General features: G+C 36.0%; 1 protein-coding gene across 2 annotated transcripts in view; it reads left to right on the top strand.

The window, feature by feature from the left end:
* The window catches only part of EPHA6 (EPH receptor A6), a 513,074-nt gene that overhangs the window by 272,308 nt on the left and 221,306 nt on the right, over nucleotides 1–19,460 (top strand). For both annotated transcript variants that reach the window (XM_055803065.1, XM_055803066.1), the window contains exons 4-5: nucleotides 535–690; nucleotides 9,270–9,605. In XM_055803065.1, the coding sequence (XP_055659040.1) occupies nucleotides 535–690; nucleotides 9,270–9,605 (492 nt within the window). The remainder of the gene's footprint in view (nucleotides 1–534; nucleotides 691–9,269; nucleotides 9,606–19,460) is intronic.

The raw sequence follows: 19,460 nt of genomic DNA on the forward strand, positions 1-19,460 counted from the left end.
TACGGCACCACCTCCCAGGCTCTTGTGCCAACAGGGTGCAGAGGACCCAGCTGATGTGACCCTTCTTGCAGTCTTCTCAAGGGGCTGTAGGCAAGTCAGACCCATCTATGAATAGGGATGTCATCCTTGTCTCATCAAGGCATTGTGAGGGTAAACATACTAAGCATTGCAAGACTCCATTACTTAAATAAGGAAGCTATATAAATAGCTTTGGGGGATAAGAAGTTCCCTCTTTCTTATTAACAGGTGGAACTGATATAAAACATAGATAATGTGCTTTTGTTTAGTGGTACTAGTGAAACTTTCTAGATAAGAATTTCAAGTAGCAGTGAGGACTATCTTTACATTTGGAAGCTGTCTCTTTTAATGATTTCCTATTATATACCAAGAACAGATCTATTTTTTTTTTTTAAGTCCATATACTATAATAAAAACCGTGAAGAACTGTATGATCAAAATAGCATTATAACTGCATGGAACAGCTTTACTTATGACTTATGCTTCTATTAATGAAATTTATTTTCTTGTTTGCAGCTTGCAGGCCTGGATTCTACAAAGCATTTGCTGGAAATGTAAAGTGCTCCAAGTGCCCTCCACACAGTTTGACTTACTTAGAAGCAACTTCTGTCTGTCAGTGTGAGAAAGGTTACTTCAGAGCCGAGAAGGACCCACCAACTATGGCATGTACCCGTAAGTCTGATCAGTACCAGTGTCTGCAATTTTAATCTCTTGTGCCTCATTTATTTATTTTTATATTTTTTAAAAAGGACGTGAGTTTGTACATTCAGTGAAGAACTCCATGTAAGATAACCAAAAGATTTTTTTAAAATCAAACTTCAAACAGTGTATTTCTATTTACTCTAGATATCACTAAAAACACGTTTCTTAGGTTGGTGACTTTTTAGCGTATAGTTCTGAGAGAGAATAGAATGTTTGTAAGCATTGTCATATGGATAACAATGTTGAGTTTTAACTACCAGTGTGTATTTTAAATACACAAAAATCCACTTGTACAAAAATTTTCAAAAACCGGTCACATAAAGAAAAAAAAGATATGACACTTTTCTGTCTCTCCAGATTTAAATGAAAATTATAAGGCAATATCATCCCAACAGAACTGAATAAAAACTAAACTCTCTATAAAAACACAAGAAAATTAGAAAAAGAAAAAAAGATATATCCAACAAAGAGTTATTTCCTTTTATACAACTGTAATAATGAAAATTATTTAGATTTTTTGACAATTGTGATTTTTGAATAACCTAAATTTGTCATTAAGACAAAACTGATGCGCATCAATCTAGGGGCAGAAATTCTGACTGAGCAGAGATTTTTATTACTTTGATCAATGTGCTCATGTCTAGAAACATACAGCACAAATTTTCTTCTCATGTAATAAAATATTTCTCATAGAGGTTCATATGTAGTTCATTACTCACTGGGATTCATTTATTGATCATGAAGCTACTATATCTGGGAGCAAAGAGCAGCATTTAAAAATTTAAAAATCTATGGGTGAAATACTATATTTACATATGAAATTCTATTATTTAATAGAGATTATTAAAATCAGTTTGAAAAACTCTTAACATACCTAATTTTCTGTGTAGCATTTTTTTAGCTCTTTTGGTGAAGGATTTGATTCTAGTATATTTTATGCCACCGTCCTCTTGTTAAAATAATTATAAAAAATTTATATATTAAGTGCATGGAATATTTTAACAGACTAAGTATACAAAAAGCTTGAGATAAAAATATAAAAACAAAGTACTCTTGCAATAACCATCAGTGTGTAGCCATAATTTTGTTACGTTTACACTGCGTAAGGCAGCACCGTGTAAAAATAACAGAGCTGACATAATTGAACAGCTACTACTACTAGTAGAATTGAACTACTTCCTGTGCTTCAGGAGGTCTCTTCAGATGGCACTGTACTGGACAAACTGTGAATATACCAGGTGATTTGGAGCTGATTTACAAAGTCATAGGCACTCTGTAATCCTGAGGTCATTATGTGGACCAAGACATGCATCCACTAAATGGGAGTGATGTTCGCCAAAAATGGCATTCCCCAGATCCAAGGCACTTAGCAGAAAGTTGTCTAACCATAAGGTTTTCAGAGGTGAAATATCTACAACAGAAGCCTCTAGTTACTTAAGGGACATGGGGCTTGGAGAGGCACCCCAATCCAATGCACAGTCTGCTGCCAGCTCACTCTGGAGCAAGGCACATAGGCCTATTTGCACAAAATATATGAGGGAATAAACACTGTTGTTCCAGACTTCCCACAGGAGAATGATGATTACAAATAATTCCACTCAAATGAGTGCCCCAAGCACAGGCCATTAAAAACTTACCCACAGAACTAACACACATCCCAGGCGCTCTTGACAGCCTCATGCTTCGAACGATGGTTTCACTCATGCATTATGCAGATGCGGTTCCATATTATTTATAAGTCATTGATTTTTCATCTCCAAAAGACAGTTCATCTCTGAAAAAATTACTCATACATGGCATTATGTTTCCATAATTGTCTTTCAGGGCACAATTGTAAACCCTGCTACCCATTAGTATCGATAAGGTAGGGAGGAGCATGAGAGCCCTGTGGCATCAGGGAGCTGCTGCCTACAACATCCCGGTGCTTTCACAAAAAAAAAAAAAAAAAAAAAAAAAAAAAGCAGGGTGTGAAGAGCTGCTTTGGCCAAAAACTGTCAGGGAAGATTGACTGCCCCAGACCTCTCCATTCCTGCCGAGGATGTCAGCCAAAGCAACTGAGTGAGTGGAGGCGGGGAAGAAATCAACCGCAACAGAGGTACCAGTGCCCCACCTCACCCCAGGTTGGGAGAAATAAATAATCGAGGCGGTGAACCACGTTCTAGTTTCTGCCTTGCTCTTGGTTCAGTGCCACCATATATTGCCTGTCATTCAGCCTAGACTGCAAAGTATCAGTACTTCATTGACTGTAACAGCAGATGTATTCATCTTACACCTACAATGATTATTTCACTAATTGTCAGCTCTGCAAATGACACTGAGACTCTTGACAGGCAGACTGCATTCTTATCTTGCACATCATCAGTAATGAAGAATCTGCAGGCCAAATTATTCCCTAAGTGATATCTTTAGCCCCACTGCTTTCAAATTATGCTCTCAGTTATTAAAATTATGTTTCTGTCATAAATACAACCTTACTGCCTTCAGTAGGTCTGTGCAGATGTGGCTAATTTAGATTTAATAAACAAAGGTAGATATGAGTAGAATTTAGATTGTTCCTTCCAAACTGTCATGCTTTACTGTAACAAAGAGAGTTGAAAAGTTAATGAAAAAAATAGCCAATTTGACTAAATAGAGAGAAAAGACTGCAGTGAGAAAATGCTGTTTCTGCATAACCACTTTTGGGGCAGATCTTCATTTTTTATGTTTATTTGCAAATTTGTATCCTGACAAGTGAGATGTGAAGTAAGAGATTAGACAATTTTCTTGTGATTTTTTTAGAGTTGTACTTCAATTGAACTCAGAATGAATAGTGGATCTCCCTGACAAATTTCTTTATATTCAAACATCTTGAACCAACTGAATTCATACCTGTTGTATTTGCTTCCCCAAATCCTGCAAAGCAATATGCGTGTGTTTTATTCCATTTCTGTATAGGGTTAGACAGTATTCTTCACTCAGATTTTTCCTGAGTACTGGAAAACTTGCATATGCAGCATTATGGAAAATAAAGACCTTGATTTAAGAGACTATGAAATTAAGAGTTTAGCTTCAAGCATCCACTTTTTTCAAGAGCTTCTAATCTAATTTCATTAATTCTGTGAAAGTGCCTACTGTATGCTTTTCCAAAATTGTACAGTTCCCATTTTTATTTCATGTAACTGTATTTTGTAAGAGTGTGCACTTTGCAGAAAAGCAAAGAAATCTAATTTTAATAAAGGGAATGAAAGTTAGATTAGGATATATTGTTAATCTCTTTCTCCTAGGGTTTTTTTGTTTGATTGGCACTTCTTACCAATCTCTTGCTGCTACTCTTTCTCCTTATTGTATTTCTTTACCATATACGAGTACTCTATCAGTGATCTCTCTGCATACACAGTGAGCAACAAATAGCATCATACCTAATCCCCTGTCTGATTACTCTGTACATAAACTAACATTTCCCACCATAATGTAATTGGATAAATTGATCCATCTTTTCAAGGTCAGAGGCAGGCAGGCTTATATTGAGTGTCTGAGTCTGAATGCATCTCTTTACATGTTATGCTTAAATGATTTTGAACCCAACAAACTTAATCTCTGTTCAATAATCTCTGTCACAAACTATATCCTCTATTTTGAAGTCAACACTACTCCGTCATCAAAATCAAGCAATGAGCTTGAATCCTTCCACTTTACTACCTCTATTGTTATTTTATATATATATATATTTGTTCGCAATTTATCGTTGCACTCAGACTTGAAGTATTGGTTTGTATTCACTGGCTTCCATTCTTCCTGCCTGCCTCACAGAATAAGTGATTCTGAAAAGGAAGACATGTAATACAGCATTCTACATCAAGGGACACTTATTTATGCTACATGTATGTATGGATTTAAAAAAGCAATTATGAATTCACAAGGCACAGCAAGATGCTGATCCTGAGTATTCTCAGAAGTCGATAGTTATTTTTTGCCCTTCCACTGTAAATTCAGTACTCAAATAACACACACTTCTGAGCGTCCAATAGTTGGTAATGGGCAGTTCTCACTTAAAAAGCAACAGTTTTTGCCAGACAGTCATCACTGTAGTGTTTAACATATTGCATTGCCCTCACTAGGCTTCTGCAGCACTGGGTTTGCTCCTCTCTCCTTCCATAAAGGGCAAAATACACTTCACCTTCACAGAGGGAGAGGGCAGGCAAACCAAAATGAGGCATAAACTCAGCTCTTTTGCTTTTGGAGTGGGCATGCTTCTCTGCAAAACATCAATGCCCATCTACTCCACAGAGGGCGTAGAAATACATCTTACATTTTAATTTGTAAATGAAGCAAAAGACACCACTCACAACTTGGGCTGCATTTCATCTAAGAAACAGAAGAGCTGCATTATTTTTTTTTAATGCTTATCCATGTGAACTGTGTTTTATTCTTTTGCATAAAATCCAAAGTCGTGATTTTTTCTGTGAGGAAAGGATCCATCAGTTTCACCAATATACTTGTTTTCTTTAAAAATCAATATAAGGAAATCCCTGAGAGCTTTGCACACAGAAGTCCGCAGAAGGGTTATTACTGCCAAGTTTTTCCAATGTGTCAAATAATCTTTGTATAATTTATAAATGATAACAAAGCAATCAGGCCACATTCATAAAAGCCCAGTGACACATAATTTAACTGAATCTGAGGATTAGAATTAATTGTCTCTCTTTGTTCCAAGTTCTAAATCTTAGTAAATGATTCACTGCATGTCATTACAGCTTAATATTTGCATGAAATCGCAGTTTAACTGGCATAATTTAACAGCAATTAAAAAGCTATTTAATCGTTGTGCAAATTGGCATGAGGGGCCTTGAGTATGAAGTGTGTCTGAGGTTTTTTTCAGTATTTGCAGGCGGACAGTCACATACTTTCAGAAACCTCTTAACATAATTGATAATGTTTTCCCTATTCATTGAAATATGAATGTACAATAATTCATGTTATCTCTTACAGTTAACTTCCAAATCATGAATATAAGGACCTTCACTCTCTAGTACAAATAAAATACACTTTCTTTAAAAAAATATTTTTTACTTACTGTATTGGTTCTTCTACTGATGCCATCTACATATAGTACAACAAAAATCTGATAGAAATTTAGAATTGGCAAAGCCAGACAAAGCTCTTCTGTTGCCCTGATTCAGATTGATTCCTGTTTTGGCCCACCAAAGTTGATGAAGTAACATAAAAAAACTCGGCTGTGAGGACCCATTGTCTTGATAGCTATAGTTTATGTAAGATTAAATTTAAGCCAGTTTTGAAACATTGGTTCCAATCCTTCTAGCAATTACACACATGCTTAGTTTTAAGTGCATGAGTATTACCAATTATTTCAAGGGGATTACTGATCCGCTTAGTTATGCACATACGTAAGTGCAATTAAAGCTCATCCTCCATATTTCTAAAGCTCCTCATTGGTTTTAACAGTGGGAATTTGTTAAGACCAGTCATTATTTAATTCTCACAGCATGTTTTTAGAGGAAACATAATTATTCATGTATTCTGCATGTAAATAATAACTGATGCTGACATAATCTGTGGTAGTTTGAGTTTATTCTGATCTCAGGACTGTTCTCCAGAGTAACTAGAACCATCAGCCTCACAGTAATTTTATGGGAACTTTTGGGATTTGTAAATCTGAGACACTCTAAGGCTGTAGGGGCTTTTGGACCACATCAGTATTTTCAAGGCTGTACCTGCCTCTGTTTTCCATACCGTTGGAAAATGATGTAACATAAATAGCCTTTGTTAACTAGTTGCATTTATAAATACTTACTACAGTATTTCAAATGCTTCAGTGTTAGACTTAGCACAAGGTCACAGTCAAAGAGCAGGAAGGAAATACTCAAAATATTCTCTGTAACCATAAAAATTGCAAATTACAAATACAATTTTCATCTGACAGGTTCCAGAAATATCGATCTTCAGTACAAATAAGACACATACTGTTCAGCTAAATGATTCCTTGATACACTGCAAAATAACTGGTCTTTACAGTCCAGGGCTTTTTGGCTGCTATGAACTCTGCACAGATAGATGTAAAAATAAATACACATACAAAATATTTTCTGCTTTCTTGTCCACTAAAAAAATCCAAAGCAATATAAAACTCCCAAATATTTTAATTATCAAATGCTTGAAAACTGGCAGCTAACTCATCATTTACTTCAGGCCAAAAATCATTTTAATGAAAGCACAGTCTCCATTATTTAAAGTTATGAATGGATACCAGAAAGAAAAAAGCAGCTCAAATGTTCAACTACAGTTCACAGAATTCCTTAATTATTTTTTTGTTTGTCCATGTTATCCCTCCCACACCATAGAAAGTTTTTTTTTCCCTTTACAAGCATTCCAGCTTTTATACTCACATTTATGCCACATAAGTAAACAAACAGCATGAGTTAAAAATCAAAAATATCAGTGAACAGTGACTTTCTTTCTGCAACTATTATTGCCTCTTTCCTTCATGGAAGTTAATATTCATTCTTGCTGCTATGTGTACGTACAACTGAATCTTTGCTACTACATAGTTTATTAGTAAAATGTAAGATAATGTTTTCCATTTAAACATTTATACTTTTAGTATTCCATTTATACTTTAAAGTATAGTCCATTTTAGTATTCAGGGTCATCTTCAACAATTAATAACAGTTTTGTTTTGTTTGTTTGTTGGGGGTTTTTTGCCAAAATTTGAGAACCTGATTTGTGTGTCAAATGTCAGGAGGAGCTTTTATATTTTGTTTTCCTCCCTAATGCAAAGATCTGACCATTTATTTATCTGACATCCTTTGGGCACAAGGTCTTGTCCTCATGCTACCAGTAGAACTGGAATTTGCAAGTGTTGATCAATATTTTTTTTCTTTGTTTAGTTCCTTTTTCATTGTCTTAAAAGTTTTATAAAGGACATTATGGTATTTTAACTATCTAAGTCTCTCACATTTACTGTGCCACTCAATTTGTTGGGTAAAATACACTCTGGATGAGAATTGGCTGATGTCATTTGCAAATGTTTCACATAGTCTTTCAGCCGGCTTAAGAGGCCCTGAAGTAATGAAAAGCTCACTCAAAGTTTGAACAGCATCTCAATCAAAACTTTACACTTAAGTCTTGCAGGCAGGTTGTATAAATCATGGAAAGCTGCAAAGCAAGCTGAAAATTTTCAAAGTTCTGCTAACCATTGGCGAGGCAATCCACATGCACTGTCATTTTATGTTGAGAGCTTGGAATATAATGCTTATTTAACTCAATCAGCTCAAAAAAACCCAGAGTTTGCCAGTTAAGTTTACCACAGTCATCTTACATATGTGAAAACCTGGAGTATAAAGCCTTGCATTTTACCACATCTGTGTCTCTTACATAATTTGTATAGGCATATTTTGGGACTATATAGAAATTGGTTTTGAAAACCATGTGTCTGTAAGTTCTTGGTTGAAATATGTTAAGTGGAAGAAAAAGAATATAATAAGAAATTGAGATAAGATTATTCAGACTTCATTTAACAATTTCTGCCTTTCCTTCACCCCTTCATTCATTGCTATCTGAAAAATCATCAGATGGTAAAGTTCTTCCATCAGGCTGTGGAAGCTGATAAGTAAAGCCTCAGGTGATTTACGTATGATCCTACACAGTAAGTCAGCATAACAGCTTCAAACTTGTTGGACATAACTTGACTAGTGTGGGAGCTATGGGAAATGGGTCACAGTACACAGTTTTACCACCTGCTTGCTAGCTGAGAGCTTTCCTGTACTCTGCCTGCTGCAACTATCTTTGCATTCCTCCTCAGAGTCTTCATGAATTATTTTTTCTCCTGCTTTGCAGCCACCCTGTTAGACCTTTAGCTTGCAAGGTTGATGTCTTCACTGTTATACTGATGCTGATGAGGTGCCATGTGGGAAAGAAAAAAAACAACTTGTAAACTGTCTCTTGTGCCTAATAGTCTTGGCTTGTTGCCACCTAATGCTACTAATGAACAGCAGCAAAGAAATTCCCAGGGAAAAGCCGTGAAGGATAGAAAAAATATCTGGCATTGCAGGACTAGTACAAACAATTTTACTTCTTGTAGTTTTTCCAAAGCTGGTATTTATTTATTATTCAATTTGACTCTTATAAAACATCAAAGATTATAAGTATCAGAAAAGCCTACATTACAAGACATAAAATAAGGAAATAAATTTTGTGGTTAAACTCTACCCCAGTATCCCACAAGATCAAGACATATTTAGTGCAAATTTGTGTTATCAAGTCTAGCTTTGACATTCCCAAGTCATTTTTATGTTGCCTTAAATTATTTCTGCATTAATTCTAATTTATTTAGATTATTCAGCTTTCTATGATCCCATGCATTTATTATTCCTGCTTAATTTTCAAAGATTGTATTTAGATAATTTTTAAATTTTACATTAAATTGAAACATAATTCTTTTAGCATCTTTTTGCAAATAATTGTCTTAAGATTAATGTATTTTTTTCATGATTTCTTTTTTTCTCCAAAATAGACAACTGTCACTTAACAGGCTTTCCCCTCCTTCTCTTCAGGGCCGCCTTCTGCTCCAAGGAATGTCATTTTTAACATTAACGAAACAGCTCTTATGTTGGAATGGAGCCCCCCGAGTGATACCGGAGGAAGAAAAGATCTCACTTACAGTGTCATCTGTAAGAAATGTGGGTCGGATGCCAGCCAGTGTGAGATTTGTGGGGGAGGTATCCGTTTCATCCCCAGGCACACAGGTCTCATCAACTCCTCGGTGACAGTGCTTGACTTTGTGGCACACGTGAACTACACCTTTGAAATAGAAGCCACAAATGGGGTCTCAGAGCTGAGTTTCTCTCCCAAGCAGTTCACAGCTATCACGGTTACCACAGACCAAGATGGTAAGTCCCTGCACTGCATGTCTGTTACTGTGCCCCTGTCATCTACGCCCTTGTTAGGGAGATCGTTTTGTTTCTTGGAAGTCTGGATCAGCAAGTTAGGATGTTTTGCAGATTGTTAAATGTTTTTAAGTGCTTTTGGTGAGGACTTTCAGCTTCTGTCAGCTTCTGCTGATGAGGGCATTAAATGCTTTTGGCAGCTGGCCCTTGACCCCATTACAAAGGGCACAAAAATGTACCTTCCTGTTTAAAATGAAGTGCGAGCTTTAACTACCCGAGACTAACTGTATCAGTGGTTCATCAGAACTGGAGACGGCGCTGATGCTTTTCCAAGTCTTTCCTTACAATTTTACTTTTGAAAGAGTAAAACACCATAGGTTATCCATTACAATTTCACAATTCAAAAGTTAAATGAATGTGCACTTACTTCCTTTAGTATCCATGTTTCATAGTAGTACTACATCATGCTTCACTGTAAGGAATTTCAACATTTGAGTGAGCCATTTCCTTAGGTGAGGTATCCTGACAGACGGTTTTGTTCCTTTAATTGTCCACTTTGCATTATTGGTTTTGAGCTTTTTCTTCCCCCCCATTTCAGTTCAAATTCATGTCCAAGGTCAACCTTTATGAGAAACATGGGAAACTAAGAGCTCTATATTTTTGTTCATTTCTGCAACTTTTTTCCTTTTCCATCTTTAGAAATACTTACTATGCCAGAAAACAGCATCATAGGTTACCAACGAAGCAATCTGTATAGCAGTGTTATCTTCTGCCTTGTATTACTGTAGATGAGAAGGTTATTTCAAAATTATCCCTTGCTGACATTTGTTCCAGAAATGTTTTTCACCTACTGTGCAGTGACATTGCAACTGTAGCTGAAGTGTTTAATGTAGAACAGGAACCAAACTGGCGCAAGTACCGTTTTGAGTAGAAGACCTTTGATAATATGAGAGTATTTAGTACAAGTGCTAATGTTCAGGAGGATCCTGTTATGTTCCACTTGTAGGAAGGCCCTGGGTTCTTTCACTGATCAGTCTAGCAAAAAGCTGCTTACCTGTGTATCTGGGACAAGTAGTTTTGTTGATGAGTAAGTAATGACTTGTTTGCCTTTGGGCATACAAAAATTAACAGCTTGCTGTGATGATGATGATAATGGCAGTGATGGTAATACTAATAATATTCATGAAAATGGATTAGAAAAAACATGAAAACTACTCGCTCACCATTCATGCGATGATGGTAACAGAAGAGCTAATTATATAAGATGCCTAATGATACATGCCTTGCACTGAGAATTGCCTTAAGCTCTTAGGCTATGTATCATGTTGCGAACCTGTATCTCTCTTTTCCTTTCTCATTAATGGAAGACAACACCGTGCCCGGAACTACCCCTCGGTGTACTTATTTTTAGATGTTTTGTTGCATGTTACTAAATGCAAGTCACCAAGCGTGCACAGGTGGAGGTCACCAGAGATACAGTTTGTTTTCAAACTGGCTAACAGCTGTGTGAACACAGCTTGTGATGTGTATTTAAGTGGTGGGTTTTTAAAAAATAATGTCTTTTGCTGTTGTCTGTTCCTGGTTTAAGGATATAGATTTTCACTGCAGTTTACTCAAAGCAGTGCAAGGACCAATGTTTTGATAATTTGTGACACACTGACAGTAAACTCTAGAGTGTAGACTGCTTGCGTTCTCAATACTAATTCTTACATTACTAAAAGTGTTGTTGGAAGGGCTTCAGGGAATTTAAGACCAGATTTCCGGAATATCTGTCATTTTATTTGGATATAAAAGGACAGCTTTGCAGGAGAAAGCATTGTAATAAATGAAATGGAGGCATCTATAAAATGTAGTTATAAAGATAAAACCATTTTTGTAAGCTTACAAACTGTGTAGTTTTATAAAATCATAAGCAGGGTAACTATATATTTAGAGGTAAAAAAAGATAATGTCATACAAAATATGGCAGAAAATTAATGAAGTTTTTGTTGATGGAAATTGTTGAGAGGACAATAAATACTTTTTGTGAGTCACTTTTAGTCATAAATAAGAAGTGATACAGAGAAAGCTAGGATATCTAACCTTAGAAAAGAAAGCTGTAGAACAAAAGCTTCAGAACATTGCAGAGATTTTATTAATGTTTGTAGATCACATTGTTCTCAGATAAAAGGGATGGTGACCTTTTTTATTTTTATTGCTAGCCAGCTATTAGTAAACCATTTATAGTTTTGCTTTTGCTGTATTTTCCAAAAATACTAAATGATTGCCTTAATATTGCCTTATTTTTAATATCTACATGACCAAAGGGGACACTCACTGTTACAATATTTCCTTATAATATTAATTATACTGAAATGGACAGTAATTTTGCATGGTGTTTGAGGTTTGTGCATATGCTCATATAAAAAAAAGATTCAAAGACATCAAATCAAAAATATCCTAATGCATACAAGGACTGCATTACTTGAAGTCCAAACATATTGGTTTAGAACAGTGTTTCTCTTTTGATGTTTATCTAATATGAAAGATCTAGCTCTATAATAATTTATACCTACAAAACATACTTATCCCATGTTCATACTGGCTTTTTATATGTAATCTTTTCATACATACCCTTTTAATGTTTTTGGTATACACATTGCATGAAGTGCTAGACCTCTATAAATAAATTGTCCTTTCTTTTTTAAGAATATAGAACAATATCTTCAGCTGTTGTAAATTCAGACCATTCTGTTAGCCACAATAATTTAGAGTAGCTGAGGAGCTAGCATTTTATATTCTTTGAGTATATTGGATTTACTTCCCTCTAGTGGCTCTTTCTTTTTGATGGTTTATGTGAAATTAACAGATTCTTCTTTAAACATGCAAAATTCTTAACTTGTTCTTCAATGTTTTTTCTCTCGTTTGGAGAAATTACTGCTGTTCGCATTTTGCTGAATAAAGTAATGCAAAGAGTACCGTGGGCATCCACAGAAACTGGATTGTATTCTACCACAGCTAGTGAGTACAGTAGTGTGAGAGCACCGAAGAGGAAGAATATTTGCTGACAGAAGTGAACTAATTCAAAAGTGATTAGGGCTCATCTTTATGCACAGAGCTCTAGCATCACTAGTATTAAAATCTTAACTGCCTCCTCACTGCAATCACCAGCATTAACAAGATTAAGTATACTGCTCAGCTATAATGACAAGAAGCAGACAAAAGGAAAGCAGCACTCTGAAAAGGCTTTGCGAAATGCAACCCCTAAACCTCGCTGAGATTTGATGACTAAACCATTACCAGACCTTAATAAATACTAGGGAAAAAATATTAAGTCATATAAAATGAACTTGGTGGTTTTCATTACTTTTTTCATTACTAATTTTGTACAGGTATTCATAAATTCAATATCCACGTTTTTGGGTTTTCCCGTCAGGCTTCATAAGGAAACAAAGTTTCTGTAGTGACATTGTCTGTCAGGCACCATAAAGAACTGTAAACCCATTAGCCATTTTCTTGATAAAAGAGAAAAAAATTTCACAGATCTTATGTTCTCTCAAAATTGTGAAAAATGACCACTTAGAGTCACCAAGCTGTTGACTGGGTCTGCAAGTTGTAAAGCAAGGTTCAGCTAGGTGAGGCTTACTTACTGGACTAGAGATACCAGCTGACTGACCACTTAACCTGTCTTTTGGCTAGTCAGTAAAAAAAGAATATATATAGTTCCTGTATGATCACAGCACATGCTGTGTCTTTGTCCAGAAAGTGTGGCAAACAGGGATGGGGTAGGGATGTGTTAGGAAGCACAGATGTTGCAGATGGAGTGATGAGGAAAGTAAGCTATATGCTACTCTTGTGTAGCTTTGTTTCAAAATGTTTTGAGATAACAAATATTGCCTACTTTAAATTCAGATAAATGGACAGATAAATGCGAGATTCTGCTCAGAAAAGCACTTAAGCCAAGTCCCTGTTCAAGGAAGAACATTAGCACATATTAAGTGCTTTCCCAAATCACTGCTGAAGTAAACAACTGAAAGGTAAAACATGTTTTCAAGAAAAAGCCTCATCAAAACATGTTTAACAATACTGTTGTTCAGAAAAGTGCCTGGATCCCTTTTCTTTATGGGTGCAAGAAAGTTTTATACAGCAGTAAATATGCTGAGTATGAAGTAATTGTACCCAATCGACTTTAAATCATTGTGTGAAGAAGCAGAGAATTATATTCTGAATTGTGATTTATGTTTCTCTTATGACTAATGGAAGGAAAAGACACCTCACTATATAACTTTCTTAGCATGCCTTGGAGTCTGCATTGCTTAAAGAAAATTCAGAAGTACTTGAGGTTTTTCATGCATAATTCAGCAAATAATGAATAATTAAGCAAAACAGAACTTAAAACAATAGTTCCTATTTCCAAGTAACAGTCCACATACACATTCACTCACTTCACATGTATGTGTTGTATTCCTTGAGAACAGAGAGGGTTTTAATGTTACACTACGTAGAGTGGGAGTAAAGCCATGAGACATACCCTGAGTACGTGATTATACAGACAGAGTGGCCTGCTCCATTGCAGTCCACCATTTCATCTGCATCACTGTAGAGCAGCACTCCGTAGCTGTAGAGCAGCACTCCGTAGCTGTAGAGCAGCACTCCGTAGCTGTAGCGTTTCTTTGACTGAATAGTTTCCCCATTGTCCAGTCTGCATCTTCACTGCATCGTGTCCCTCCATGCTGGCAGCCCCCAGCTCTCTCCAGCTCACCTGCAAGTCCCCCCTAGGATCACACTCCAGCTATGGGATGCTTCGCAGGCGTTGTTCCATTCGTGGGCTCCTTCCGCATGTCTTTGCTGCCTTGGTGGAACGTTTACACTGGAGAAATACCTCTTCTGCCATTGCATCCCAGAAATCTCATTTCCTCCCTCAGTTCTGCAGTTTGTGAGTGACTCTAGTCACTCACAGACCAGACATCAAAGACCTGCTACCAGTGGACAAAGTTTGAGGCTTGAGAGATGTCACCCTGTGTGGGCACACACCCTGTCACTGTATTAAAGACCTGTCTAGTTCCGCTGCGTCCATCTAGTGTGACAAGCTGAAGTTTTCAGGCAGATTCTGAAACTGCAAATCTAGCAGGATTTCGTTGTCTAATATATTTATTTTATGTGAGCCATTGGCAGATATATCCTAGATGATAAGATATTTCCTAATCTGATTGTAAAATCTTGCCAGTGTCTGAAAGGGATTGCCTTTCATCTAATTCCTTTTTCCAAGTAAGTTATTTTCCAAATTCCAATTCACTGTTCCTAGTACAGGTGGCTCCTGATATTTGTAACCCAGTGTGGATGATGTGTAGCAACAGCAACCTCTTATCACTTTCTTAGAGCTGTGGGAACTGAGAAAAGATTTCAGTGTGTCTTCCAGGGATAAACATGAATGCAATGCCATGAATTAATGGCATGTACAGCATTATAGTCACAATGGGGATTGTGTAAGTTGTTAAGAGCCTCACCCGACAGTCTGAAAAGCATCTCAGTGGCAGGCCAGTTTATCAGGATTAGTCCTTCTGACTGATGACAGTAGAGCTTCAGGATGCTCACTGGGGTGGCAGGGATGTTCCCTGTTTGCTTATCCTAAGTTGTTGCCCACAGTAACATCTGACTTTCACCCTAATCAAAAGTCAGCTTTGCTTTTCTTTTCCCTAAATCTCAGATCTCTACAGATGTGATTGTCCTTTGTAACTTTAACATCAAGAAAGCTTCTGTTTTCATAATGATGTGATGAAGCCCTTTGAACCATCTTCCCAGCTGCTTATGTTAATGGTTTATAAATCTAAAGGAGCAGCTATTTCTAGTTACTAATTATTGAAATGGCATAGCAGGTCACATAAAAGCCTGCTATGAAACAGTCACAAAGCAACCTCCATCAGACATTGCCACATCAGAGCTCAAGCCACGTGAAGAAAGATGATGAAATTTTCGTAGATGACAGTAAATGAGAGATTTATGGCAATTGTTTACCTAACACCTACAGCTGTGTTGTTAGTTCTACCAAACCCTGTGCTGTCATGGGAGCAGTGCAGAACAGTGCTGTGGGTGCTAATTTATGTGAAAAATTTGAAAAGAAACATTAACTTGTTGGTTACTGGCTAGGGACTGTCTGTTTGTGCCCATACTGAATGTGACACGAAGACAGGAAGAGGGATTACTAAACAAAAAAAAAGTTTGAGATGTGTGCTCCTTTTTAAAATCCACTTCTGAACAATATATTTAAATGATACATTTAAAAAAGGTATTCAGCATCCTGCAATGAATATTCAGGCCAGTCTGTTGAACTCTATGAATGTATATGTGTATATATGCCAGTGTGTGTATATAAATCAGAGCATTTACAGTTGCAAAGAAAACCACAAGATAAAAATGCTAAATTTCAATTCTCAGACTTGTTCAACTAATGTTCTGTTGAACACTCTTCAGGTCTGCCAAAATTCAGAGTTTTGAGGCAAGGTCTTTGTGCAGCGTAGTTGTTACCCATAGATTTTCATCTGCTGGTCATCTCTGTACATTTAGACTACTTTTTGATCATGTTTCTTTACACATATGCTTGATTACAACACAGTAATCATAGGTGAAAAATTGGAGTTTAAAACAATGTTGATTTATATCCCAAAGATTTTTTAAATAGTTAGAATTTTTCTTTAGCAAATATGTTCTTTTTCTGCTGGCAGTTACTGATGATCAGCCATTTCTTTAATGCGGTGAAAGTCAACCTGATTCCATTTGCTTTCTTTTCTTATTCACCAGTATCATCCGTTAAGCTAGTCAGATTATGCATGGCTTTAAGATATGTTTCTCTAAGTTACGCAATATGAGGAGAACAAAATGAAATTCTAGTTTGAAGGAGGAGGGGAAAGAGGTTAATCGATACTGTAAAGTATTTTTCCCATAATATACTTAGCAGTGTGGTCTTTCAGCTTTTATAATAGTTTCTTTCATTGCATAGCACACTTATAACCATTGGCAATTTGTCTGTGACATGCATTTTCAGCAAGTTTCTGATTTAAGCTGTAGTCACTAAAATACAATGTCCAAATGCTGCAACAATTGTGTATTTAATAATAATAGGGTGGGGGTTTTTTCAATATGTAAAAGGAGCTTTTGTGGAGAAAAATGTAAAATAATTGTTACAAATAAATTGGTAGGCATACAGCACTGAGATAAGACATATGCCATTATTTTGTTTGTTCCTGGTGTGGTCAGTAGCTGTGAAGGGCATTCAACATGATTAAGACCCCTAAGAATGAGTTGTTTATTCATCAGCTTTGGTAATTTTAAACAGCAATGTTGAATAAGCTTATTGGTGCTGTCTACACACCACTCAGCTTAGAGTCCTGTTAGGATAATCAAGCATATTTTAATTAGCTGGGACTTTCTCACAGTGAATGATATGTAGTTAGAATTATCATTATTGAGTATTCTGGTTAGGGTAGGGTACAAGATATTTCAGATATAAACTGGTGACCTAAGTAATTAGAAACCTTTGCCACAATTACAAAATTCTTCAGAGTTACATTAGGAACCTTCTCTTTTCAAAACTTACCTAAACATTTCTAAAAGCTATTTCATTTGAAAAAAAAACAAACAAAACCAACAAAACAACAGCAATGCTGGTGTTCCCAGTATATGGCAAGTGAAATGAAGACTTCTGTTGCATTCTTGCCAAGAGGAGTGGTTTTGTTTGGGGTAGTAACAGAAGACATTCATCATGGCTAGTCAATCTGAAACAAATTGTGTTTGTAGATGTCATGACTTTCACGCAAACCTTTAGGGAGCATGTTCAAAATGAAGGACATGGTAAATTACAAGCCACTTCTGCTGATGTTTGCTGTGCGGTCTTTAAAGCAATTATGTTGGTAGCAGGTTGCTCCGATTCATTTGCTTCTTAAAATGTAGTTTCTTCATTACACTCAACAACCCTTCTCCTTCCACTTCTGTGACTCTTCCATATGCATTTGCCTTAGGCTCACAGTTTGGAAATAGTTTTCATTTATATACAATAATGGTATTAAGTTATGCACATTGGAATAAGGTTGAGAGCAGACTCAAAATTACATAGTTTCCTAAGCTTCAGAAGTCCATTTATTTTCAGTTCTGTTAGATTCAAGATATTTCTAATAATACACTTTCACCTTTTTCTGCCAAGACTAACAGTGAGGGACATCTGTTTACTATCTTCATATCTGTGTTACATATTTAAATGTTTTCCCACTGTGGTAAAATTTATACGGGGTCTCCAATGAACAAATAGTAATGATTGCTCCTCTGAAAAGTTCAGAGTAGCCAGGATATGCACTCAATATTATTTTAGAAACGCATGTTGCCTTTAACAACCCCTATCACAAGTGAGCCTTCTTAATCTAGTCCGAATCCTAGTCTGACAGATTAGGCAGGGGATGACAACCAGCATCAAGACTGGCCAGTGTATTGGTTGGCCAGAAGCAAAAGAAGAAAAAAAAAGGCACTCTACTTCTGCTAAATATTATTTCCTCTAGCTTGAAGTCTGTAATTTCAATTGAGAAGTGATTTTTTGCACATTAAATCTGCATATTTTTTCTTTATTTCTCCTCATTTAAGACTTCACTTTAAACCTTCACTTAATTAAGCAGGGATATTATTAGATATTCAAGACATGGCTACAAGTTCTAAAGTGGACTTTTTCAATAAAACCATTTTAAATCAGTTTCATACTTTGATGACCTTCTGGAGTGACTGCAACTAATTCTGTGTAGGACTAACTATTCAGAATATTTTGTCTTGGTTGTTTTCACTTTGCTGAAGTGACGTGGAAGTTGGCAAACACTGCACCAGATAAAAGCACTTGATTTTGCTGCCTGCATGTAGAGTCATGATAGCCAAAAGGAGAAGGAAGGTGATGCACAGAACCATTACAAGGAAAACATGTGTGAAAGGAAGAGGCATGTGAATAAAAAAATTTATAATACACAAAATAAGCTTAAAAAAAATAGATTTAATAGTTTTTTAAAAAGCATGTATTCAGCAAATTAGACCAATTTGATCACTGTATATTTTTTTCTTGGAATAACAATGTCATCTTGTACACTAAACTACTATTTGAAAACTGAAATTTTAAAGCAAATATTTCCAAGAAATCTCTATGTGCAAAATTAGATCTAATGTCCCAAAGCTGTTTCACTGGAAGTCAGTTACAGATGACCCCTTGGCAAGGGAGGCCTGGCTCAGCTGATGTTTCCTGAACTCTCCTGTTGTCTCCTCTACTCTTGCTTAACTCTTTTGCCTTCATCCACAGTACTTGGATAACTAGTCACAACTTTTCTGCTGAATTTAATGGCAAACTCTATGACTTGCTGTAGTGTTAATTAAATCCCATTCTTCATTGAATTAATTTACATTTGCAAGAATTTTCTTTGTGCTTATTCTGTCTGAATATAAAGTAATATTTCTAAATTTGTGTTTTCCATATCATCTTAAATAATACATGCAGCACTTTCGAAATCATGTACTTGATCTATAATTGTATTGAAGTATTTGGAGATTAATGTGTATTATCTAAGTGACTTATAAATTCCAACTTATTATGCATAGCAAACAGCTGATGTACGATCCTGTAAGTCACTGACAAGTTGTTCAACCAGTTTCCAATATTGTATTTTACACTTTAGAAACAAATGATCATTTTATTTTATTAACTCAAAGCTGTCTGGAAAACAAATGGTCTCGATCCAATGTCTAGTTCATATATACATAATATTAAACTCCAAACTCCATTTTTCAAAATTAGACTGTTCTAAAATTATCTAACAATTCTTTTTATCCTGTAATTGAAGATCAATGAGGGCCAAAAAA

This window comes from Falco peregrinus, chromosome 4 (genome assembly GCF_023634155.1).
Source record: "Falco peregrinus isolate bFalPer1 chromosome 4, bFalPer1.pri, whole genome shotgun sequence".
NCBI lineage: Eukaryota > Metazoa > Chordata > Aves > Falconiformes > Falconidae > Falco > Falco peregrinus.